Here is a 26,740-nt window from a genome sequence, read left to right as displayed (position 1 = left end):
AGTGCTTGACAACCCCTTCAGTGAAGAAATTTTTCCTTATATCCATTCTCATCCCCCCTGGTGCAACTTGAGGCTGTTTCCTCTCATCCTATCACTTGCTACTTGTGAGAAGAGACCCACTTCAGTCTGTAACTTAAAAGTTAACATGAAATGGCACTATCATCACCTGGTACGTGTTGCATTTATGTATGGATAACGCTTTGCTTGCTCAGTTTGGATCTTCGCATTCACTGTCATAAAAGCATAAAAGGTTCTAAACAAATGCTTGTTTTGGAGACAGTGGGATGAAGAATCATACATTACAGATTCACATCGATGTTTTGGATGGAGTAAGTGGCCTGTAGGAGCACAAGAGCAGGTAATTTGTTATCTAAATGAACATGATTATACCCTGGAACACTTTCACACAATGAGAGGTGACTGCAAAATGTCAAAGCAAATCCATGACTACTTACAGGAGGGAGTACTGACTTCTCAAAACAGCGAGTGCTCTGTCATTTTATAACCCTCGTGTCTCTGTTCTGAGCTCTAAAAGGAGCAAGACAGGTGAGCTCATTCCTCAGTAATCTCATTTGGATTAAAAAATGCTAATTGTGTCTAAAAAAGCTCCGAGCATTTGTAGGAATGCAGAAAGATCTCTCTCCCATGAAATGTGGTATTTAAAACTAAGTGTGATAAAGGTGCAATACAGTCTTTCACTGCTTCAGAGTTTGTAACACAATATCCATCATTTCATAGTCTATGTATTACATTCACCCTGATATCTGTTATTATTTTACTTCTCCTTTGAGACATTAGGTTTATCTCCTGTTGTTTTCTAAATATACAACATAAAACCTGTAGAACGAAGCTTAAGTTTTCTGAAGCGTTACATAAATTACTATTTCCTTCTATTGAAGAAATACTATGTAAGGAATCCATTAACAACACAGTAATTTTAACGAGTACTGGCATGTATTTAAAAAGGTATATTCATATTTTTAATATGACAGCATTAAGAACATTTCCTTCAGATCGCAGAAAGGAATTAAGTCAAATAACAGCCTGAAGCCATTTGTTACCTTCCTTGGTACATGACATGACACCATGCAGCACCAGATTGAAATTATGGCATGCCATTAAATGCTATAGTGTTTTTCCTGACTTTAACATGCTCTTTGTTTCATCCAGGGCAAAAGTAACTACAAGAAAACGTGCTGGGGTTATTTATATCATGACAGTTGTTGCAAAATGTAAATGCAGTACAGATCGATGCCATGCACACACACACACACACACACATTTACCACAGCATTGTGGTATACAGATGAATACAAAGATTGTTCTAATGTTACTAAGCAGCATGATGGGAGAAAAAAAAGAAACTAAACTGTTTCATGTTACCATTGTAATATGGACCATGCAGAGATCAAAGGCAGAAGCTGAAAAGCCCAGATACACTGCTACATACGCCAGCAATTATTACAAAATACAGTGAAGTAATGATTGTGTTCTAGCAATGCCTTTTTACTCCCAGTTCCTGCTAAAAATATAAGATTTGACTTGAGGTCAAAGGCTCCGCCTTTATTCAATTAATTGTAAAAAAGGAATTATTCAGGAGTTAGCCATTCAAAATTGACCTCGGTTTTGGGTTTCACTGTAACAATGGGTATAGTTCATTTTTACAGTAGTAAAACCTATGGTCTTTGATCTTGTTATGCAGATTTTAAAAACTACTCCATACTAACCCATTAAATCCACTTTTATAGACGTACCATTGTTCTTCAAATACTGCGATTCGCTTGTATAAAGTAGCTGGAAGTGAAGCATTGCTCACTTCAGCGTCAGATCATTGCAGAACATACATGATGTTCAATGTTGTGCCCTCAACCCTCCATTTCATTCAGGCTCATCTGCCAATACATGGTCCAAGAGTCATGTCTGGAAGCTGCAACTGAATTTCAGAGCTCCTTGTATACCCCTTCACTCATTCCTGGCCAGTGATGCTTCCCTAGCCACCTGAGCATCTCAGCTTTAAGGATATAGAAAAGTTTTGCCTTTGTTTACAAATAACATTAAAATAACTTTTCTTTTTTTCTGTAGCTTTCTCCTTCTTTCATTTTTTAGCATGTAGCAGATTAGCCACTATGCTTTCATTGCTAGCTTTGTCCTTGAAATGTGCAGAATCTGGTAAAATAACTGTTTTATAATCATCCAAATGTACCCTCTACCCCTTCCATAATTGGTCACAGACTTTTACCTACTAATTTCCTGGCTGGGCCTCATAATTTGTAGGTAAGTCAGAGAGTGACATTCAGTCTTCCACCTAAAGGAAAAACCACTTACCACCCCTCCTTTGGTAAACCACTTAAAAGATTATGTATCCTCAGTGTCAAAAGCATGAGCCCCAAATTCATTCTGAATTTGTGAAGCATCAATTTTCTTTATGCAAAAGCAGCTTCTTGATGAAACAGAACTAGTTAGGTGAGAGACTGATTATCTATTTTATGCCACATACACTGGACCACTATAAATCCACACGTATTTGATTATATTTTTGCAGTATTTTGATCAGTGATCTTTCATGCCCTATTCAATCAGACTAAGCAAAGTAGTGTAAAATCTGCAGTTCTACATATTCACCTGTTAATCCCAGTCTTTATTCACATACACACTAAACCCCCTTTTCTCATGCATCTTTGAAATTATTCCTTTACAAATGGGAGTATATTGCCAGGAATACATTTACAGACCAACTGAAAAACCTTCTCAGTGATATCTGTGCCTCATCTTCCCACAATGGCTACTGGTTTTATTTTCCATTCTAATCTATTAAATCACAGGGCAGCAAAACCCAAATATTTTCCCAGCTTAAAATAACTAACCAAAAAGCTACCCTCTCTTTCCTGTCTCAGCCACCTGCTCCAAATGCTTTTTTCCAGCATGAAGATCCTGGCATTTCAAATAGTTTCAAAAGAAATGGAGAGAACGGCAAAAATTATTTCAGAGAACATTAAGAATCTGAATCATCTTAAGAAGGTAGAAGGTGTCTTTAAACAAGAAAATTTACATTTCAAATATTGCCAGCTTGGTAAAATTGTCTGGAGCTTCCTGTATGTAAACCAGAGGATCTTTCATGCTGTGGCATGAATACTGATCTCTCCTACTGTAAATCTGAGGGATAATGCCCACATTGCCATATTCTGGTTCACATATTCTCTTTTTCAAACAGTTTCTATAGAGAAATATTTTTTTTTCAGTTCTGCTTTTCAATAAATCTGTCCTACAGAATCTTCTTGGAAAAAAAAAGACAAGCTGCCTTTTAGTTCATCTGTTCATTCAATGAGAAGAAAGAAGAAAAAGAAAACAGAAAGCATCATTGTAATTCTTATCAAAACATAGGCTATCATGCTTCATAACTAATGAGGTTCTATCAGCATTATTAGCATTAAGTTTGATTCAGTCCAAGTTGACTTCTCTGCAAATCAACAAAATAGTTTTTTATTCAAGTGAGCAAATGGAGGTCCTTGGTAATGTTTCTTCAAGTGGGGGAAGTTGTAGAGTATGAGGAGAAAACCATCTGAAATATTCCAAAAATTTCTTGTTTTCACAAAACACAAAATGCTTTGGTTGCCTTACTGCTTGCTTGTCGGTTGTGTTTTTCTAATATTTTTCTGAGCCATACTGGATCTCTGTAAGTTTGAGTCTCCTTAAGGACTATTTGTGTCATTTCTGTTCTAAGAAATCCAGTGTATAACCCCACTACCGCCCTGTTCCCTCTTCTGTATAAATGCTCTTTTGTATATAGGCACTTTCAGGAAATTGCCCTCCTCCTCCTTCGCTTGCTCCCTACTGTCCTACTCTGGCTTGCACCCCCTCCCAATCAACACTAGTGAATAACTGTATTTTTGTTGGATTGCTTCCAGCTCCTCCACACGTTCCACTCTAGAAGCAGTAAATGAAACCCTGTAGCTTTGGCACACTCCCCTGAGCTTTAACACATGCACACGCGTGCATGCACACGCATGCACGCACACTTATTCCGACAGGGAAGTAAAAGGCATCAAGCTTATTCCCAAAATAATGACCTTTCACTTCTCCCCCATGCAACTTCCTCTTTTGCTGAAAAATACAGTGCTTCCAAACCAAAAAATCTTCCTCTTTCGATATTCTACTACCAGTCTTTTGAAACACCGTTTCTTCCACTTATCTGTATTTCACGTGTGAGTAAATTACCACAGCTGAGACAGACAGACATCCCTCAGTGCCAACACTTCGGTCATTTCATATCCAGCAAAATCCGCAGGACTCTGGATGATTTTGCCAAGGTTTTTTCCCCTCCCCTTTGAATACCCGAAAGCTAAAGCAAGCAGAAACCCTCCTCCGTGCTCACAAAAGTGACACTGGCGAAACAAGCACGCACATTTCCTCTCCTGTGAAAGCAATTAAAAACCATACCTTCCTTGGGTTCATCAGCCTCCGAACTCATGGTGTCAGCGCAAGGCACTGGGGACCTGATAACAGCTGACGTGCGCACTGAGAAGCGGCCGCAAGTCAACTTCTCAAAAAAAAAAAAAAAAAGAGGGTGAAAAAAAAAAAAAAAAGAGAGAGAGGGCTGGGATTTTAAGGGGAAAAGTCTGTGAATTCAACAAATCACAGCTAAGCTACTTGAAAAGAATCCCGCCCCTTTCTCAGCTGCACACCAGCAACTGTCTGGAAAATCAGCACCTTCACAGAAACCCTCATTTTACTCTCCAGTAGTCACCGTTTATGCATTTTATTCTCCCCAGTCTGTAGGAAGGGTGGAGTTTCACTTGTTGCAGCTTGCCAACGTGGTATGAGAAAGCAAACAGGGGAGACCAAAAAAGCCCTGAGTGCAGAGCAGTGTGACTGCTGTAACTTACAATCACATTGGGGCTCTTTAAACTTGCAGGAAAATCTAATTTAAATCAATTATTTTTTAAGCCTAAATTGTACATTTCAACACTGGTTACTACTTGGAATTAATTCTGTAGCCTCTGTAATTACACTGATTAATACAGGATGACTAAATACATGTTTGAAGGATGAGAAGCAGCAGCTTTCTTTTAGGTAGTTTAAGCTAAATCATTATTTTTCTTTCACTCGTGCTCAGTGCCTGGTGCAGTCTACCCTGAGAAGAGCAATTCACCTTTCCTTCTTGAAAAAACTATCTGATTTCTTTGTGCTACATACTCCCCTGCCTCCTGGAAAAGATTATTATTTTAACTATTACACAACATTGTTTTACAGCACAGCAAGAGAGTTGGGTCCTTTGCAGCCACCCCCCAACTCACCATGCACCATACATCCCTTCAGAGCAAAATCGGGGAATTACTTTGAAGCCTATTTTCCGATTGGCACAGTCTCCACCAAAATCACCATCAAAAGAAAACATCTTTTCCTACTTATTCATTTAATATATTTTTAGCACAGCGAACAGGACAAAACACCAGTGGAAATGTGACTGCTCAGACAAAAGGAGAGTCATGATCTCTCAGAAGTCCTGATGGTGCTGGTAGCTATGACATGCAACCAAATTCCTACCTACCTTCCCCTCACAGGGTTAAATGCGTAGGCCGGAAGGGTTGTCAGGGTCTTCATGGAATTAGTGCTATTAACGGTTAGCAAGCATGTTACTGGAGTCAAGCAGAAATAAGTGTAATTCAAGATGAAGTCAGAAAGCACCCAACTGTCAGCTGCACAAAATTGGAGCACATAGGAAAAAAAATGAATAAAGCATTTCAGATTGTACCTTTCACATACAAGACCATCCTGCCTACTTACAGTCTTCCCATAAACTTTAATGAATACAGCTGAATGTTACAGAGTCAGGAAGGGCATTGCGGGTTCTTCAGCTATGGCAAAGTTGCTTTGAGGACCAAGGTAAATAATACTTCAGTATGTGAACAACTTTCATCCTATTTTGAGTGATTTTATTCAGATAAGTACTGTCCTTTGCCATGTACTTCTCCATGCCTAAGACAGACAGATCACATTTTAGTTAAAGGCTCTTGGTGACACTGGCAATTTTTTATTTTGCAATACGTACAACTCCTTGGGTCCCTTAAGGACATTCCTCAAGAAGCTAGCTACCTTCTACAGGCCTCATCGTCTCCTGCAGCGTGGCAAAGCACAGCAGCTGCCTCCTTCAAAGCACAGAGAATGAAAGCAAATATTACCCTAAGTGGTATCACAAAGAAAAAGTAATTACAACAGTGGACTAGCTAAAGAAGCCACATTTTCAAGTTGAGTTGGTTTTTTTTTTTGTAATTACTTGTTTGGGGTAATTTCCCACTCAAAAAGACCCTACAGAAAATAGAGGAACAGGAAGAAACATAGTGTTAGTCAAGATGAACTGTAATAGCCTTTGGGGACTTTTAATCAAAGGGAGCGTTGGTAGAGATAAAATAGCCAGAATACAAGCCAGTATCAAGAGCCCTGCATGAACAGATTTACACAAAAGATGGATGCCTTTTGTTATTTTAGATGACAGATCGACACGGAGAGATAATGAACCTTGTGGTTAAACATCAGCAAGTTCTGCAAATTAAGATTTCTCAAATCTCTCAGAAACATTAGACCTCTCTGGACAGATAACAAAAACTCAATGATTTTGGTTTGTTTCTTCCCTATACAGTCAAGATTGCATCCCCTCGCTCAGCCCTCTTCCTCCTGCATATAGAGTCTCAATTCAGACTCCAGAAATTATTTTTTAAGTTTATTTTGATTTTTATTGTTCTTAACACATGTGTCACCTGAAAAGATCCCAATCAGGCCAAAGTGTGCTTAGGTAGATTATTTTCTGATCTTAGATTAAGTAGCACCTTGTAATAGCATTCAATCATGAGGACCTTCTCCAGGGTCTGCACCCAATAAACTCCAATAATTTTACTCAGAAGGCCAGTAAAAGTAATGGTATAAGGCAGGTTAAAGTTAAGCAGAGTCCATGGACAACACCAGAGCTCAGGTAAGGGATGACACTACCTCACCAGCAGAAGAGCCAGTTGTTGAAGAATCCAGACTGGATTTTGGATCCCATGATGAATAAACAACCTGGAAGCTCAAAAAAAAAAAAATTCGCCTTTTAATAGTAAACTGTGTATGTGATATGGAGTAGGAAGGACAAAGCAAAGAATGACAAAAACTCTAAAAATATAATCCATAGATACAGCTAAATTTCATAGGGTAGATTCTCTTAGGGGAAAGTAACTTCCTAAAATGAAGGGCTTAAAACCCACCATACATTTGGACAGACACCATCTTAGAGGGAAAGCCAGAATTCCCATAGGAAAATTAAATCTTTTATGTGGTACACACACACAAAAAAATGGGTTTACATACCAAGTTTCAGTGGCTAGAAGTCTAAAAGCTACAAAGCTGGGTAAGACAAGGGGGTGCAGTGAAATATGGTCCTTTACCTCCTTCTCTGCTGCAGCCAAAAACTTCTGGTTTTACTTTACAAAAAAGTTAGTTGGTTTTGGTTTGTTTTTTAGCCCATCATTTATAAATTGTCCTAATTTCTGCTAACACTAAGGCAGGGTTACCACAGAAAGAACAGGCTGTAGCCAGGCCTTGGCTTACTACAGCAATATGCAGGGCATTGTGAAAGGATGGGTAGCTGTGTCAGCACATCCCCAGCCCAGCTCAAAACTTTGCTCATGTTTTGTGTCCCGAAGCATGCTGAGACAGCTCTGTTCACAGAGCATTTTCTTATTAGATACACAGGCAAATCCTATTACATCTTTTATAAATATTTAAAATAAATAAAATACATAGTAGCCCAAAACTGGAACTAAAATTACTGCCAAGAAGATTCTGAAGCTCAATGCTGAAATGTCAAAAAAAACATTGTAATGTTTTGGTTTACAAAAAAGAAGAAGCAGCACTACTACATGAAAAGTATCAGGAAGAATCTTTCAAGAGGAGGCAGCTGCCGTGGAAGCAAGAATAAATCTCCTACTGCAGAAAAAACCCTACATGGCCCTAGAACAGTTCTAGAGAAGGAAGTGGTAATGTAACACTTCAGACATTACATATTCATGGGTTGTTTTTTTTTTTAAAATCTCCCCTTGTTTGGTTAACATAATTAAATTTGTCTGGTGATAGCTTCTGCTCTTTGAGAACATCACATTTAATGAATTGCAAACCGTTAAACAATAAAAATAAGGTCCATGCCCAGCTTCAACTCCTTGCTACAGATGATGGCGACCAGTCATTTTCTCCTTCCAAGCCAACTGCATATTTTTTGCCAGCTGTAACTGCACTGAGTAATTTGAAACCACATGACAGAATTCTGATGGCAGCTGTGGAAACCTGGGTTTCCTACCCTACTCCTAACTGTGAGACAAAAGAAAGAGGTGTACCAGTACCCTGAAAGATCACAATACATATAATCGCACTTGGTTAATAAAGAGCCATGCTGTAGAGATTTCCTTTCCAATGCATTAGAAAAGATGAAGAATGTTGTGTGGATCAATGATGAGAAAGTAAGCGTTGCACTACACTGTCCCATGTAAGACTGTATAGTTCAACAAAGTACTGGCCTTCACAGTACTACTACAAAGCTTTTCAACCAGCTGTTTTCATCAAGTAAACTCAAAGATACCATACTTAAATGTGTAACCTAAGGATTACGTAAACTTTGCCATTTAGCAATCATGCAGTAATATAAGGAAAGCTTACGCCATCTCTCTTCTGTAGCCCCAAAAAGTTGTGCCTATTTCTGATACAAGGGGTTTGGGTTGACAAATGTTCAACTTCTGACACTTTTCAGTGGGTGTGCATTACAGGTGAATAATGCAAGTTTTTACAGAGGACAAAGAGAACATTGGATACTGTCCTGAAGCACTCGCATTTATTATTGCTTTGTATGCATCATTTGCAAAATGTAATGAGAAACGATTGTGATACACCCATCACTGTAAATGCGTTTCACCAAAACCTCAAACTAACATTCTGAAAGGGAATGAGATGTAAGATTGTTGTATTTCAGTCCAAGATCTCCCAAGCAGAAGTAGGTGCAGCAGCTCTGGTCTGCAGACGTTCATGAAATCTCCAAACATCCTGCCTTATCAGAGGCAACAACAAGACATTTATACAGTATCTCAGAAAAAAAGGTACAAGATAATAGCTCATGGAAAAAAGAGGGCAAATTGTTAAATTCAAAAGCCCGGAAGCCACACTGAGATATCGTTAGGAAATTAACTGTAGCTACCTCTTCTGCAAGAGGTACTTTGTAGAACTTGGAGGTTTTACCAGAAAGATCTTTTTATAGAAGTTACTGATTGACTAAGCAGTCAAAGATAACACAGAAGTGTGCCCTCGACTCGCTCCATTGGTGCTTTTCTGCATCTCTTCCAGTATCGCTACAACCTTTTTTCAGGCAGAGAGATCATAACTGCACTGAGTTTCAATATGCACAGGTTTATCAGAACAGGAGACTTTTTTTTCTTCTAGCCCTTCCCAATTAGTTTAGACTGGTGGATGAGCTCTTTGGCTTCCATATGGAGCACCGAGATCTTGTAGCACAAAGCGAGAAGCTGTTGCCTCCTCCAGCACTGCTAATCTCCTAGGATGCAGAAATCCACTGCTAGGCATCCTCCCAGGTGCCAGACAGCGCAGCCCTGACCTGTCTGTGCCTTCTGCTGCTACCACACACAGACATCACGTGCATGTGAAGGTGCGCACAGACACCATGCATGCAGGATGATGCACAGGGAGAGGAAAGGTGTGGAGAGAGGGGTGCAGAGTCAAAGAAAAAAGTAACATTTCAGCTTTCTTGCATTGTATTTAAGTTGTTCTGCTTTCAGTTATGCACTTAAACAGTTACATACAGACATTCAAATTAGCAAACCAAGAAGCTATTTTGAAGTTATTTCCTAACCCAGAGGTAGAGCAACACCATCTGTAGTTGTGTTACTTCTGTTATTGCAAAAGAGAGTGCAATATGCACAGTCTGTGTAGTGTGAGCGCAGTAAAAACAAACTCCAACTCTTACGCAATTTTGTTAATTTGGGGTTTAATATCATTTTACAGTAAAAAGAGGACTTCTGATTAGCAGTGTGATTTTAATAGCACTGTTTATACAGTTCTGTAACTAAAAGGATTAGGTACAATAGCCCATCTGTTGTTGCTGTAGCCAGACTTTACTCCTGATTTCTATTTCTTTTATTCTACCATAAAACACACATTTATCAAGATAATCTAGACAGTGCTTAGCTTTTGATTCATGTCAGAAATACTGTTTTTAGCATACAGCATCAGTGTTTTCACATAACAGCACAACTCTAACATCTCAGTTATTTACAGTGCAGAGTTTTTAAGCAATTTGTCTTCATGTGCATAAACCATGTACCAGGTACTGTTTTCACCTTAGGAAAATTCACTCCACTGAAAGCTAGAGAGGCAAAATAAACCAAAACATTAGCAGGCTGATCTATATGCCAGATCTGAAAAATATGGGTACTCCGGGTTTTGGCCTGATTGTTACTGCTTGCTATTCCTTATCATTAACTAATTTTTTTCTCTTTGCACAACAGACTTCAAAACAATTCACATTACAATACTTGTGGCACTTGTTGAAACACTCACAATACTTCCACCTATTGGGCAGACCCACGAATGATACTCTGGTATATGTTTCTACCACGTGGTTAACAAACTACAAGTCCAGTCCCAAGGGATCAGGCAATCCCTCAACAGCTTCTGCACCATGCTCAGCATCCAGCACTTCATCCTGTTCTCCACGCTCCCCTGAGCTATTTCTATGCCCTTCTGTTCAGCATCCATTCTCCACCCTGCTGGTGTGGTTTGTTGAACCCTGTCCATTCTTTCATTTCCAAATGCAAAGAGCAATGAATGGCAAATTAGTGTTGTACAGACCTATGCCACACCGCTTTCAGTCAAAGTAAGCAAAACCTAGGGCTTCACCGTAGAGTAAGCTGTACATAAGTATGTCTTACAGACCTCCTTTCTGTTAACGAACTGGGAGAATAAACAGCAGTACGGGGTGACAAACGGGTTCACAATAAGCAAGCACACCAAGCCAGGGATAGGAGAAAGCAGCACATTGGGGGCAGATCCTGGTTTCCACATAGATGCAGTAAAACTTGCCTTACAGAGGCTTTCTCCCCCTGACAGAAAATGGACAGGGAGAGGGTAGGAAGATATATGCACAAAAAGCTTCATAAAGTTGAACCTGCTTAATATTAAACATAATTTGCTATGAAATTTTAAAGTCCATTTAGTCTCCTCTGTACAGTTTACAAAGTCCATCTAATACCCACAAACAAGTCTATGTATTTTCAGTGCTGACAGCCCAAGAAGACAACATAATAGTAACTACCTTGCAAACTGTCAAGACTACTGTGCAGTGTGCATCTTCCAAACCGTCCTTGTCACAAACATGCTGAGATTGCTGGTTTCCAAATAGCGACAACAGTTGTTTTTAAGCTGCCATTGCCTCTACTCAAAAGGCCCGTGGTTAAGAGGTGGGAAACATCTTCACTTAGCCTCAAAACATAGCTTTCTTCATAAGCTTTATCGGCATCTGCCACCAACCATCGGAGATTTCAGCCGTAACACAGCCTCAGCACAGGACTGGGATGCTGCCTTAGATTGATCCCCACTTTTTGGCCTTAAGATAAGCATCATTTGTCACAGAACAGCACGCTGCCAGGGTATGAGACTGCTCTAATCTCAGAATGGGTTTCAATGGCTTACCTTTTCTTTTCTTTTTTTTCCAAAAAGTTGTGAACTGTGATGTAAATCTGTTGCCTTGACTAAAGGTATCATGTACAAACCCACTAATAGCAGCAATGGTTTTATTGTAGCCATGAAGATATAATGCACTGAGAAGTGCTTATTCATCCCACAGTTACCAGTTACTGAAGACAAGGTTTCAGTGCAGGAGCAAGTACAAAACAATTTCTCAAGAGCAAACACACAAATAACATTCAACGACTTGGTTGCTATCCTCAAATAGGTGATAAATCAGTGATGGCTGCCGAAAGTTCAGGAGTTCACAGAGCATGTGGCAGAAGTTACAGACATAGAGTCAACGTTAGCTGTCTTTTGAGGGTCTTGCACCAAGGACTGCAACGGGTACTGACACAGGCTTATAGCACTGTTTGTACAGATACCAAAAATTTCACTCATTATTTAATTCTTCCTTTAAAAGGAGTGTACACAGATTGTCACTGCCAACACAGCTACGTCAAGAAAAAGGCAGCACTGAAGAGAATGAGACAGTGAAGAGACCCATGCAAACAAAGGTAGGAAGGTACAATCCTCCAGTTTGGTAAAGAGTACAGCAGATCTGAGCTAGTTTTGTCACACAGAAAAATAAGTTCCTCAGTGGAAGTTTGAGATAAAACTCTTATAAAATGATTGTATTATTATACGATATTTCAGCCTCTGAAGAAAAAAAAAAGTCTAAGAAGAAATCTGAGGGGCAGAACACCAAAAACAAACATGAAAAAACCCTGCATCAGAAATAGAAATCGCACAAAAGCATCACTGATTCCCCAGATGAGTGGGTAGTCAATGAGCTGCACAGAGACTGACAGCATCACCATAGGCCATGAGAAGAGATACTTACACAAGATCTGCTCTCAGCAAGATGTAAGAAAAGAGATGCTGCCAGATACTTATGCATCAAAACACAGTGCTGGAACAATTTTAATTGAAGAGGAGTATTTTAATTAAAACCAGAAAATCTAATTTCACATAGCCAAAAGTCAAAAAGGCCTTGAAAACAAAGTGCCTGAACTAGTGTTAAATACAGTATGTTTTAAACAGTGCTACTGGAATGTATCACTAATAAGGTACATTTTTCTTTTTTAAAAAAATGTATAGCAGAGACGCTGACAGAACAGAAAACAGAATATTACTTTAAAAAAAGGAAGGTTTTTGTTCATATAAAAGCAGTGTACATATGGGAAAACACATGTGCCTCAGTTTGTGAGGGCTGTGTTCCGGTCCCAAGTGAATAATCCAAGTGTTTTGCTTTGTGTTTTACGCATTCGTAACAATCAAACTATGTCGTTTTTCTTTTAGATGCCAAAGTCATTAATCATGCAAACAGTCAAAACACTACTTGCATATCAAATGCAATCTCATCTAGATAAAATTTCAAATCAAACAAAACTAAAAAATACCAAGCTATAAGAATAATCTCCTCTTAGTTCAAATTTTAATTAAATGAGATTAAAAGAGGGATTTAAATGGATATTAAATGTAAGTAGAGTTTGCTCTTTAAAAATCAGTTTAGCTATAGTTTACATTCACAAGCCAGATGTAACTAATTATGTGGTGTTGATTCAAAGAACCATATTGATTTCTGCATGTTCCAAATTGGTTTTAAATCAGTATATGATTTGCCTAAAGCTTAGACTGAAGCCACATTAAGAATCTGGAAAAGTACTTGCAAGAACTGGATTTGTTTTGGGAAAATATTAACTATGACTATGCTGAGCAAGTGCTGATAAGTCAGTTCCCAATACCTAAATGAATTTAAGAACTCATCATTTACGGCAGCCTTAGAGGGAATATTTTCAGCACTTGCTTCCCCAGGCGTATTGTGAAATTTTCATAACTAAAACACACTTGGGAGATCAGCACTTTAGGCTGGTCCAAGTGAGAGTGACTGTCTAACAGAGCAGCATCATCTTTGTCTTCTTTTCCACCTGCCATGCCATCATAGCCATGTGGTGTCCACATAAGGAAGATCCAAGTTATGGCTAACGTTCAATATTTATTTTTTGGCTAGGAGAATGTTAACCTAAAATAGCTAATTTTTTTTAAAATAAATATGTAATAAACTAATTTCAGCTAAAACTATTTCTCTCACAAACGAAGAGCTTGGATGATTTCTAATGTAGTTATGACAACTGAAAATCCATACTTTGCTCATTTTTCCCTACATTAAGCAGGCTTACGCTAGTGAGCAATGTAGGCAGATTTCAGGTGTAAACTCTGTTTAACGTTTTAGCATTATGTTAAAAACTAGATGTTGGATTTTTGTAATTGCTCTGAGTTCCAATAAAAAAAAAAAAAACAAACCAAAAGACACCAAAACCCAACCAAACAAAAATACAGAACTCAGAAATTTTTGCTGGAGCCCAAATGAGTATGTTTAGTAGAAGCACATCTAATTTCAAGTATTTTATCTACTTTACAGGAAATTCATACTTCAGCTCTTAGAATACTTTAGCAACAATAACAGAGTTTGCACTCTGGGGCTAAGCCAAAGTGAATACCACTTCACAGGGTTATTGCAAGACTTTCATGAACTATTTCAAGCATTCAGTTTCAAAAAAGATGTGCATAACAAGATCTGAACAAGGCTGCCTGTGCTCAGCTCCTAGTTTTTTTTGTTCAACATCTCTTTTGCTGAAAGTTTAATTATGACACATACTTTATATGATTTACTGTTCAGGTGGCTGCTCTGTCAGAGCTGTGCTACTGTAATTCTTCCTAAAGGCTGAGGACTTTACAGGGTGTTTCCAAAATCTGAGGCTCAGTATGGACAACAGTTAGTATCTTCATCCGCTTTAGAAAATAAATGGACCCAGAAAAAGAGTAAAGGCTCTGCCACTGTTGGTGCACAAGGGATGGGGCACTTTTGTCAGAAATACCATGTAACAAACTCTTGAATGTTGCACAGAGGTACAGCCTCAAAAGCTCCTCCCTCTCTTCCACACCCCCCGCCCCCCGCACATTCCACATCCATCTCATTTGTGACATCTGTCAGCAACTGATGTCAATCACAGAGTATTTGTTGCTGGTTTTGGCCAATGCCACGAGGTGGCAACAGAGTCCTGAGGGAAAAAAAACAAAACACGGCAGGTCTTCAGGACTGTGTTTTGCTCCAGTCTAGGGAACAGAGCAGGACCAGCAGCAAAGGGCAGGTAAAAAAGACGAGCTGCTTCACATACAGCCCTGTGTTAACATTTCATATTGCAACTCACACAAAAAGGTTGAAATTGTCCTTCATCTGTACATGCTCGAATGGTAAATCTGGAGAACTAAATGCTTTTGACACAGTGACCGTCACCTGAAGTAGGTCATCAACATACCAGGCAGCATCAGAAAATGTCTAAAATTTTTTCCAACTGAAATCCCAGATGTATTTGAAAAAAGACTTGAATCTATCTCGATGACACATATTAAGACAAGAATATAATGAATGATGCGGTGGTAACAATCTGGCTCCAAGGATTCAAAATCACACTAAAATTTCAAGTACCACAAGGTACACGTACCACTGTGTTACTCATGATGCTCATGCTTGCCCCAGTTTCTGCCCATGACAACTCAGTTCAGCCCTGCTCTGCCTGTATGTTTTTCCCATCCCCATTCTGCAATTGCCTTTCCAGAAATGGGATAATGCAACCATTTTTCTTGCCCTGGAGTGACGATTTTGAGATACCTACAACTCGTCTTCCCAGTTCAAGTCAGTAGCAGCCTTCCTTCTCACCAGACACGCAGGGTTGTTTTACATGCGGAGACAGTGGATAAATCGGAGGATAGTGGGTGAAAGCAGGGTCTGGACTGGAGTAGGTCTCCCCTGTTCCAGGAATTCAAATAAGAGAAGGAGGACTCTTCATGCTATAGTCACCTCTGCGAAGAAAAGGTCATGCCAAAACAGGTCCTAGGTCTCCAGCAAGGTACAGACAGGGTTAAAGAGCAGTGGGGAGGTCGGTGTGGGAAGGGAGGGATGAGCCCCAGCCCTCATCTAACCATTGGGAATCCTGACGGCCCCTCGCCTGATGTGTAGCAGTGATACAAGGTCCGATGCCAACAACTCACAAATATCACTACTATGCAGAATTAAAATGACCATCATAACCAAGCAATGCCAAGTCTCAGTAATTCTGTGATAATTCAAAAATTCAAAATAATTTTTTCTTTTGAAAATTAGGAACAACTCAGATGGTGGAAAAAGCACAGTTTACCTAAATTTAGATAATAGTAGCTGATGCTGTGTACACTGCAAAATTGTGATTATCTGGGGACCACCCCTCCCATCATCTTTTTTCCTCAAGTATTAGTCACTTTTTTTTTCCTGTATGTCAATTAAAACCTCAGCAGACATTACAAAAAATGCATGTAATTTATAGTAATAGAGATGCAATAAGACAAATTAGGATATTCTAGTTTAGTCAGTGCTGGGTAGGCACAGCTGCCTATCATGTTCTCAGAAGTCTAAGAAAACAAAACAAATACTATATCTATATTCTACTTCCTGGTTGCCTTAAAAGCATTTCATCCTAAATGTATGTAAAAATGCACTCACATTCCCCATGAAAAAATACGAAGCAGGAATTGCCACCACTTAAACATTCCTATTACTCTAAACAATGCTATCTAAGCAGGTAAGATTTTCCCCAAGATTTTGATCCATATTTTAAGCCAGTACAGAGTTATCAAGTTTTTCATCCCTGTGACTGAAAATGAAAAAAAATCAAACTCCATTCTTTATCAAATACCAGACATAACATTCTTGTCTTAACTGTGAAACTAAAAGAATGGTACTAGAACACATTAACTGAAAGCAGTATAACATCATCTATTCAGAAGAAAGCTCTGATGTTCACTTGGCTATACAGTTGTTCCACTCCAATCAAATTTTTATATCCAAACAGGCTTACTTGATCTCAGTGCAGCTGACTGCGAGTAGAGAACAATAGCAAGTCTGGTTGATGAACGGAAAAGCAGAAGTGAAATGTAGCATTATGAGACCAGGCCTCAAATATATTTGACTCAAAGCTAACACAATGCTTTCCTAAAACAGATCATTCCAACCTACATAGCACAACTTATTTTTAACATCAGGAAAAAGCTAGCAGAAGCTTACCCAACAGTAAACAGTGAATGTGTTTGGGCAAAATAATACTAAAGCCATCATGTTTCCCCATTTCCTGAGAGTCTGGTTTCACAATCTTCTGTGGTTTTACTCCACAGCTTATACTGTAAATGCAGACTGACCTTCAAGCTTGTGACCATTTCAAGATAGCTTTTCAACAGTCACTGCACAAATAATCTAATTTTTTTTCAAAATTACTGTGGAATTTAAACACAGCAGTCTTCCCATGCAGATACCTGGATATCTAGAAGTAAGTGTGTCCGTTTGTCAAAGTGAATCATGGTGTAAAGAAAAAACTTCACTGCAAAGATCACAGGCGTGACAAAAAAAAAAACAACAAACAAGGATAGCCATCTCATCTCATTAGTAGTTACAGGGTTTTGATCCTACTGACTGCAAGGAAGAAATGGAAACTCCTATTTGTCTCAGTGGCTTTCTGGCATTTATTCCAATACTAAACAGAATAGGTGAAACACAAACACTTAAAATTGAATTAATAGGGCAGTAATGAAAAGAAAAAAGAACCCACTGCACTAGTATCTAACACCAATAAAGAAATGTCTTAATACAATGTTTGGAGAAAAACATTGTCAAAAAGTTTTTAAAAAACCCTGCTAATTAAAACTGGTATTTTGTGATGATCAACTGCTGACAAACACTGCTGCTTTGGCTTAGAGTTGTGAACCGGATGCGTTTTCTTATTTCTCTAGTTTTTAAGAAGCATGCAAGTACACTCAGCATCAGTTGCATTTTTAAGTGATAAGGTAGAGCAAATGTCAGTATCTCCTGTGTGACTCTGGGCGACAGGTTTCTGTGGAGCCTTCATTGACAATGCATACATGCGGGCACACACAAAGCACCTGTGGGGTACCTATTGTCTATCTGTTTTTCCAGATCTTTTGAAATGCGGTATCTATGAATATTTACCTTTTTAAAAGTGTTACACATCAGGGCCACCTCCTTCCTTTAAATACAATTTTAAAATTTTAAAATTCTTTGCAGAACTACAAATGTACACAGGCCAACGTGCACAACAAAAACCAGAAACTACTTATAGTTAATAATGTTTGTGCAGCAAAGATCTGAAAAAGTAATGTGTCTGATGACCACAGAGATCTATGCTTACCTTATCTGATCTCCAACTCGGAGCTACTTACAGCTTTTCACCACATAGTTTCTAAATGATATCAGAACTGAATTGGGTTTGAGATGTTCAACCTTGACTGAGACTTGAAATAAGAATGTTTTTATCATCTTGAAGCTGTTCCTAACCTCAGTACAGAAAGAAAAAAAACACAAACCCCACAACTGATATTTAGTCTGAATTCATGTATTAGCAAACTCCATGCATGTTTCAGAAGTGAAAGCTCGAGGATAAAAAATTTTGGGGTGAAACAGGCACTCCCTTTCCATTTGAAGTAGGGTGCCTCTCTCCAGAGGGGAACTAGGACCTCATGTATGTAAATTCTCCTACTGATGCTCAGACAAGCCCTTACCTAATCTACTTGTGGTTGTGAATCCCACATAAGTTGGCCAGCTCTCTTCTGGGGCCCTGACATCCGACCCAGGGCTGTGTGCTGAAATCGCTCAGTGAATAAGACAACAGCTTTTTCCTCCTCAAATCTCTTACGGCAAAACCCTCAGGTATAAAGCAACAGATTTCTGATTTCACATGGTGCTGGTTTAACAGGGCAAACCCACTGTAACTACAAAAACTTATTCTAAAATTAGCTGTACAGGGAAGTTAATTATTTACATGTGTTTTACACTAAAACTCAGACTAGACATAAATCTTATTTTGAGTAAATAAGACAAATGAAACCATATCTCTGTATCTGAGCAGAATTGCCAACGCCCAACAAATAAATAATATCTCCACACTGAACCAGAGACTAGCTATTGATCAAAGTATCTGATATGCCTCCATCAAAAACAAGATTAGCAACATTATCTTTCATAAAGTTCAGGTAGTGGCAAAAAACATCAACAGTTAGCATCTGTGAAGGAACTTGCAAGCCTCTTGTTTAACTGTATTTGTGATGCCTGATATTCCCTCAAAATGAGATACATATTTCTATTTTTACATGCATTTTACTGATTACAAAGTTTTGGGGACCAGTTTCAGTACAAAAATTAAGGAATTTATTGTTAGGTCAAATACTTGTTTTGAATATTAACACTCAGTTAATATATTTAGCGTCCTACCCCAAGCCTGTGCTATCATTCTGGTCTGTATAAACCCTGATTTATTATAAAACAAGACAGCAATATTAAACAACTACCTACCTGATACACAGTTCAGAAATATTCCTAAGACACACACACTTCATCCACAAACTATAGTGCTTTCCAAATCAAACTCTGCTATATTCCTTAATTAGTATGTTACCAATGACCAATACTTTTAAGAGATACTGTCCACTCACATCACAACTAAACATGACTGAAGCTGCCTGGACAGGAGATGTGCTCACAGCTCCTCCCTCCAGGAGGACATAAATACCTGGAACATGCTGCTGCATTCTCAGTTTCTTTACAATCTTTCAACCTCAAAATCAGTTGACATGACTTGAGGCAGAAAGACAGAGGGCTATGAATGTGAATACGGAATATATCCAGAATAACCTCTAGTGATTAATAAACACTCTTCACATCTCCTCCAGGCAAGTGCTTTTTCAGGTTCACCCTCCATTTCATCCAGAAGAAAGAGCAGACCACTCGTGGTTGCAGCCTTGAAAGGCTGCTTTGCAAAAGACATCGAGGTGCCCTGTGAAACACTATCCCTGTTCAAAGGAGAATACTGAGGAACCCCACTGAGGCCTGACCGGAGACACAGGATATCATTTGCGTAGACTAACACTGCATTTAAAACTGACAAGTGCACCTCATGGGGCTGAGAAATACACACATTTATGTGGCTGAAACAGTCCAGATGACAAAAAGGGAAGGATCAGGAAAGGGAAGCTGTCCCAGCACTCCAGGGATTCCCGAGCTTTTTTGAAGGAGAGGCAGAAATGCTCAGTAGAAACAAGTATCTCAGACTGAGCGGGAGGAAGGTATACAATTGCAATGCTGGGAATCAATAGGCTCAGAAACAGAAAAGCCATCGCTTCTTAAAGTAAAAAGAAAGGTAAGCCTTAGGAATTCTTAATTCAAAATGTGTGACCTTCAACCTTTGTCCTGGGCACCTCACTAGCAGCCCAGATGTTTAACCAAACTGAGTTATCTTGTAAGATAACCTCCCAAAAGTCAATTACTTCAGTACACAGGAGAAAGACCTCATACTTCTGCTTATATGATACATTACGGTTGTTAACTGCCAACACTAAAGCGTGACAGCTGTTCATTCAGTAGGAAAGTGCTAGCCATTCCTCTGTACCACATGGAGAGGTATACAGAAATGCTGTGCCTTAACCATCCAAGTGTGCTACAATGCAGAGGAGAACAACTTCCATGTCATCTGAATCAGGATGGACAATTCCCCAAACACCTTGTCTAGCCTTGCACCATTCAGAAAGAATTTAAAATTCCCAGAAGGACTACCTTCAGGGATCATTGATGCCTTCCATCAGTTTATATGGCATGAGATACTACATCAGCTAATGACATCACACATTCCCATATAGTTAAGCAGGATGTCATAAACATAAGAAGTGATGTTCATGATGATACACCTGCAAGTGAAATGGAAAATGTACAGTCTGAGTCAAAAGCAGAAGACAGGAAGAAGAAAAAGAAAAAGACACCACTTCTGGCAGGCATTCAAAGATGTGGTGGTGAGATACAGTTGTAGGCACAGACAGGAAGACAACCTCTATCAGCAACAGCACTGCTTCCTTTGCTGAATATATGGATGAGTACAAGTGGTCATAATGTTAAATAAGAGAGGCAGAGTCTGTGGTTCTAGAGGAAGTTTAACTCTGTTTTAGCTTCTTTCAGAGACAGTGCAGAAAATGAAGAGGAACTCCTCAACAGCAGAGCTCTAAGTCCTTGCTGTTGTGACTCCAGTGCCTCTTGTAGGGAAAATTCAAAGCAAGATCTTTTGGAAGAATAATGCAGTCAGCTTACTTCTTTGAGAAAAGGAAATTATTTTAAGCATTTGAGTCTAATGAATATAAACCGTTAATGCTGACAGAAACAATTTCAATTTACTGTGCTAATGTGTAGAGTAGCTTGGAAATACAAGTTTCATCACAAGCACCAGGACACTGTAAGGGACTAGAAACTTGTCTCAACATTGCTGGCAGAATGGCTTGACTACCAAGGCTTCACCACGACGGCAACTGAGGAAGTTCTACCCAGCAGGAACATATATATCTGTATCTTGTTGTCTCGGAGCACATAGGCCCAGTCCTCTGCACATGCGCCTGGCCCCAGGGTCATCTTACAACATATGGGAGGGGGGCTTCGACCCCCTGGAACCGTTGAGCACCCTCAGTGACGATACTGCGCATGCGCCCCACTGCTGAGTGGGAGATGTGGCCATGCAAACCGGCTCATTGACTACGCAGCGGGACAATGCTATAAAAGGCGGAACCACCAGAGACCAGTTGGAACGTTCCCCCACCGGACTGAAGAGACACCGGACTGACAGGATGCTGCAGATCCGTGGTGGTAGCTATTGTAACTCTGTCTCTCTTTTTCCTTTTTTTCCTCTTTCTCTCCTTTTCTCTTGCGTACTTGCTTGTGGCCAAATAAAGTGACTTGGCACTTGACTCCATTTTGAGTCTTAATTCTGTTCCTGAGAATACAACAAACCCGAGAATACAACGAACCTGGTCACGATAACACATCCAATTGAACATCACTCAGAAGTTAAGCCCAGCCGCCCCTTGCCACCCAGAATTATCTGAGGTTGGTTAGAAAGCAATGGGGCTCAACTTCTGCCAAATTGTGCAACCCAACAGCGGATTGTGACAGACACACACAGATTTTTGCCAAAAAAGCAGAATAAAGCTGTCAGTTATTTTGCATAGTTAACAGCAATGACAGAAATCAGTTCAAGATGGATAAAGAGGAAGCCACCAAGTTAAGCAGTAAAACCACGTGAAACTTCTGTTTTCCAAGAATTTTGTATAGGTAGAGTATGACTCATTGCTTCTGAGATCTGGCAGCAGTCTACCGGGTCTCCATAGCAATCAGATACCAGGATAAAACCTCAAAGTCACATTCCCCAGACTTGTCACCATACATTTCAACAACTTTGGGAAAGGCCCTAAGATCTTTCATGATAGCACCAGGTGCTGGAGGAGTATGCCACCCTTGACTGAGGTGGCAGTGATACGCAGTATATCACTGTACTGCAGCAGATGGAGAACAAAGCATGGTTACAATCTTTCTTGTCCCTGTATAAAAAAAAGCATCTTGAGGTTGTATGAATACAAATAAACTAAAAAATTTATTTTTTAAAATATTTTTAAACAGAGTGAGGGTGACAAATGTCAATAAGGATCATCCAGAAATGATGACTCTGAATGCTGTGTTTACTGGTTGAAAATGTCACCAGGGAGACCTGAGTGTTTCCTGAGATTACAGGGTTTTTGTGCTGATGCTCAACAGCCAATGTCTCCACTTATGAGAACAATCCTCTGTGATGGAAGAGGAGAAACAGAAAAGACTGTTGAAATTCTAAGCTGAGTTATAGTAAAATATTGTATCAGGGCTGGTTCCACTGTTATAGTAGTCACCGAAATCAGATTCACAGATTTGTTAAGGCTGGAAGGGATCTGCTGAGATCACCTAGTCCAACCCCACTGCTAGAGCAGGTTGTCTAGGACCACATTTATCTGGATTCTGAATCTCTCTGCAACTTCTCTGGGGAATCCACTCCACTGTTTGACCACCTCACAGTAAAAAAACTGTGTTCCTGTGTTCAGATGATCTCATTCTCATACATTTCAATTTGTGCCCAAGTTTTATTGTCCATGTCCTGGTTTTAGTTTTTGCATCATTTGTTTTTTTTTCCCCTGGGTTTTGCTTCTCTCTCTCTCATTGTTTTCCTTTTCATTACTATAGCATCATCATAATTATTATGATATTTTATTCTAATTATTAAACTGTTCTTATCTCAACCCATAAGTTTTCTTACTTTTGCCCTTCCAATTATTTCCCCCATCCCACTGAGGTGGGGGACTGAGCGAGCAGCTGCGTGGTGCTTAGTTGCTGGCTGGGGTTAAACCACAACATCCTGTCACTGGCACTACTGAGAAGAATCTGGATCCTTCTTCATTGTTAAGATTCCTCTAAGGCTTCTCTTCTTCAAGCTTAACAGCTCTCTCAGCCTCTCCTCACATGAAGAGTCCCTTAATAATTTTTGTGGTTCTTTGTTGGATTTGTTCCAGTAAGTCTGTATCCTTCTTGTACTGGGGAGCCCAGAAGTGGACATAACGCTACAGATGTGGCCCCTCCAGTGCTGAGAAGAGAAAAATTATTACCTCCTTTGATCCACTAGCAAGTCTCTTCCTAATGCATCCCAAAAGGTTGCTCGTGTTTGCCACATGGGCAGACTGCTGGCTCGTGGTCAGCTTGGTGTCCACCAAGATCCACAGGTCCTTCTCTACAGAGCTGCTCTCCAGTTCATCAGGCATCAGCGTATGATGTGACACGACTTGTGCACATGATTATTCCTCCTAGATACAGGACTTGGCATTTCCCCTTGTTCAACTTTGAGACTTCCTCAGCCTAATTCTCCAGTCCGTTCAAGTCCCTGTGAGTGGCAGCACAACCACTTGGTGTACCCGCCACTCCTCCCCGTTTTGTATCATCTGTGAACTTGCTGAGGGTGCATTCCATCCCAGCATCCAGGTCATTAATGAAGTCATTAATCATCTCCTATGATATTCCACTAGTGACTTGCCTCCAACTGGACTTTATCCCCCTGACCCTGGCTGTTCAGCCAGTTTTCAAACCACCTCACTATGCACTCATCTATGCAGTACTTTGTCAGTTTGTTGTCGTGGTTCAGCTTCAGTCAGCAACTAAGCACCACGCAGCCGCTCGCTCACTCCCTCCACCCCTGTGGGATGGGGAAGAGGTTCAGAAGAGCAAAAGGACTTGTGGGTTAAGATAAGCACAGTTTAATAATTACAATAAAAATAATAATTATAATAATGATTATGATAGCAAAAAAAATAATGATAATATAATAAAATGGAAAAGGAAAAAAAACAGAAACACAAACGATAAAACCACTCACCACCTGCCGACTGACACTCCCTGTCCCTGAGCCACCATTACTTCCCTCCCCCCGCCCTAGGCAGCCGCTCCCAGGTAACCTACTGGGCATGACATTACATGATGTGGAATATCCCTTTGGCCAGTTTGAATCTGCTCTTTTAGCTGTGCCCCCTCCTCTCGCGCCTTCCTGTGCACCTGGCAGAGCATGGGAAGCTGGAAAAGTCCTTGACTAGTACAAGCACTGCCCGGCAACAACCAAAACATCGGTGTGTTATCTCAACATTGTTTTCATGCTAAGTCCAAAGCACAGCACTGTGCCAGCTGCAGTGAAGAAAATTAACTCTATCTCAGCTAAAATCATGACATTTTTCTAGGAGGATATTATGGGAGACTGAGACAGTGCAAAAAGCCTTACCAAAGTTGAGGTAAATAACATCCACTGCTCTCCCTTCACTGTAGAAGGCCATCAGGTTGGGCAAAGATGATTTCCCGTCTGCAAATCCATGCTGACTGTTCCCAATTCCCTTCTTGACCTTCACGTTTGGAAATGCTCTCCAGGAACTGAGGTGATGCTTACCTGCCTGTATTTCCCCAGATCTTCCTTCCTGCAGACAGCAGTGATATTTGCTTTCTTCCAGTCTTCAAGAATGTCTTCCAGTTGCCATGAAAGAAGTTAGTTGAGACTGGCCTCACAACGGCATCAGCCAACTCCCTCAGCGCCAGTGTGTGCAACTTGCCCGGTCTCATGGATTTTTGTGCATCCAGTTTGCTTAAGTGCTCCCTAATTCTGGGACAAGGGTAGAGTACCTCAGTCTTTCGTTTGTTATCTGTTCTCCTGCCCCATTCAGCAGTGGGCTCATGTTTTCCCTAGCCTTCCTTTTGCTGTTTATGTACTCATAGAAGCCTTTCTTGTTGCCTTTCCCATCTCTTGACAGATTCAACTCCAGGCCAACCTTGGCCTCCCTAATGCTATCCCTGCATGCTTGGACAGCAGCTCTGTATTATTCCTGGGTCCCCTGTCCCTGTTTCCATCTCTTGTATGTTTCTTTATGTCCTAGTTAGGAGCTTCTGGCTCATCCATGCAGGCCTCCTACTGTCTCTGCTGACTTCCTGCTTGTTGTGATGGGTCTTCCCTGAGCTTGGAGGAGGTGATCCTTGAATATCATTCAGCTCCCCTGGATGATTCTTCTCTCTGAGGTGACATCTCATGGGATTCTTCCAAGCAGATCCCTGAAGGGGTTGAAGTCCGCTCACCAGAAATACAGAGCAATGGTCCTACTTTTTGCTCTGCTCTTTCTCCTTAGGATCCTAAACTCCACCATCTTATGGTCACTGCAGCCAAAACTGCTGCCGACTGTGAAGGGGGAATGCCAAATACCCTGAGGTTAGTCGGGATCTCAGGGACCTTTGGTTGCACCCACTTTTTCAATTTCTCAAGTAGTTCTTTTCTAATACCACCATCTGCAGGACTGCCACAATTTGTAAGGAGAGACTATAATACAATCTGGGAGATGGAACAAGTCACAGTATTCTGCTGTCTGAGTTAATCTTACCTGCCCTTGGAGGAGCTGAAGAGTCTTCTCATAAGGCACAATTTTTTTTTTCTCCTCATGATAGTAAAAGATCCAGTAGTATGTGTCAGTTGGCGTCTGCCTGACACTGGAGAAAAGAAACCTGCCAGGAGGCAGGCTTTCCTTTGCACCGTCTCCTTACCCTACCTTTAAACCTCAGAACACATTAGGCCCTTCATTAGGAAAAACGCATATTGCTTACAGCTCTAGACACCTCCCACTTCATGCACTGTTTCAGACTTGTAGGTCTGGCTGGGTGATTGAAAAGTTAAGGCTACCAGTGAAGCACATGCATTAGCTGCTTTTCCCATTGTGAACTTACACTGTTTTTAAAATGCAGCTACAAGTTTTCCTCATTTTAAGTAATTACTGGCAAATATAATGAGCAACTGCACCAGGCCAGACCAAAGGTCTCTTTGTCACAGAACTCTTCCTTCAACAGTGGCCAAAAGCAGTAAGGGCACAGAACATCTACAGTGGTACTGCCGCCAGCCACCCTCCCAACTATCTGCAGCTCAGGATCCATCAGAGGCAAAGATGGCTTGTAGATAGTCACGTACAACACAAAAGAATTTCAGAAAGCATTGGAGTTAATAAATAAAAAAAGAGAAAAATATAAACAGGAAGGATCAGGAACACATTTAAGGGTTCATAAATCTGTAACTTGGGAAATACGTTTCATAACTCAGGATAAAGCTTTTAGCTTGCATAACTGATGTATAAATAACAGAGGACAACATCATAACGATCACTAAGAATTATGACAACTTTTATTAAAGGATTTACTTGTATATTCAAACATCTGTGCAACTTTATAATGTTTTAAAGTTGTAAATGCTTTATTTATTATTTGCTGGATCCATCCCCAGTATCAACCTATCTACATTTCTTAGACATTATTCTTCCATGGGATTAGCAGAACTACCTATTAGAGTACTAGACCAAACTTAGTCTTTAAGGACTAGCATTTAATAATTTGTTTTAATTTACAGTAATTAAGGGTCCTAAAAAATAGGAGTTATCTGTTTATATTGTAAAAGTAAACCTGAAATTAGAACAAAAGTTTTATCAATTTATAAAGCATTCAGAAGATCTACTTTTGATCATTTATGTCAGACAAAAAAAA

At 39.9% G+C, this 26,740-nt stretch overlaps 1 protein-coding gene across 4 annotated transcripts in view; it reads right to left on the bottom strand.

The window, feature by feature from the left end:
* Positions 1-26,740, bottom strand: part of TNFAIP8 (TNF alpha induced protein 8) — a 66,063-nt gene that overhangs the window by 15,851 nt on the left and 23,472 nt on the right. The window contains exons 1-4 of one of the 4 annotated variants that reach the window (XM_075079266.1): positions 24,063-24,105; positions 6,985-7,053; positions 5,549-5,696; positions 4,438-4,540 (exon numbers count right to left, since the gene is read on the bottom strand). The exons of 2 other annotated variants lie outside the window; for them this stretch is intronic. In XM_075079266.1, the coding sequence (XP_074935367.1) occupies positions 4,438-4,468 (31 nt within the window). In that variant the 5' untranslated portion in view covers positions 4,469-4,540; positions 5,549-5,696; positions 6,985-7,053; positions 24,063-24,105. Of the gene's footprint in view, positions 1-4,437; positions 4,548-5,548; positions 5,697-6,984; positions 7,054-24,062; positions 24,106-26,740 lie in introns of those variants that run through there. One more of the 4 variants, XM_075079265.1, reaches the window with a different exon arrangement.

The sequence above is a fragment of the Phalacrocorax aristotelis genome, chromosome Z (genome assembly GCF_949628215.1).
Source record: "Phalacrocorax aristotelis chromosome Z, bGulAri2.1, whole genome shotgun sequence".
NCBI lineage: Eukaryota > Metazoa > Chordata > Aves > Suliformes > Phalacrocoracidae > Phalacrocorax > Phalacrocorax aristotelis.
The sequence above is the reverse complement of the archived record's forward strand: the minus strand, read 5'-3'. Positions and strand labels throughout refer to the sequence as shown.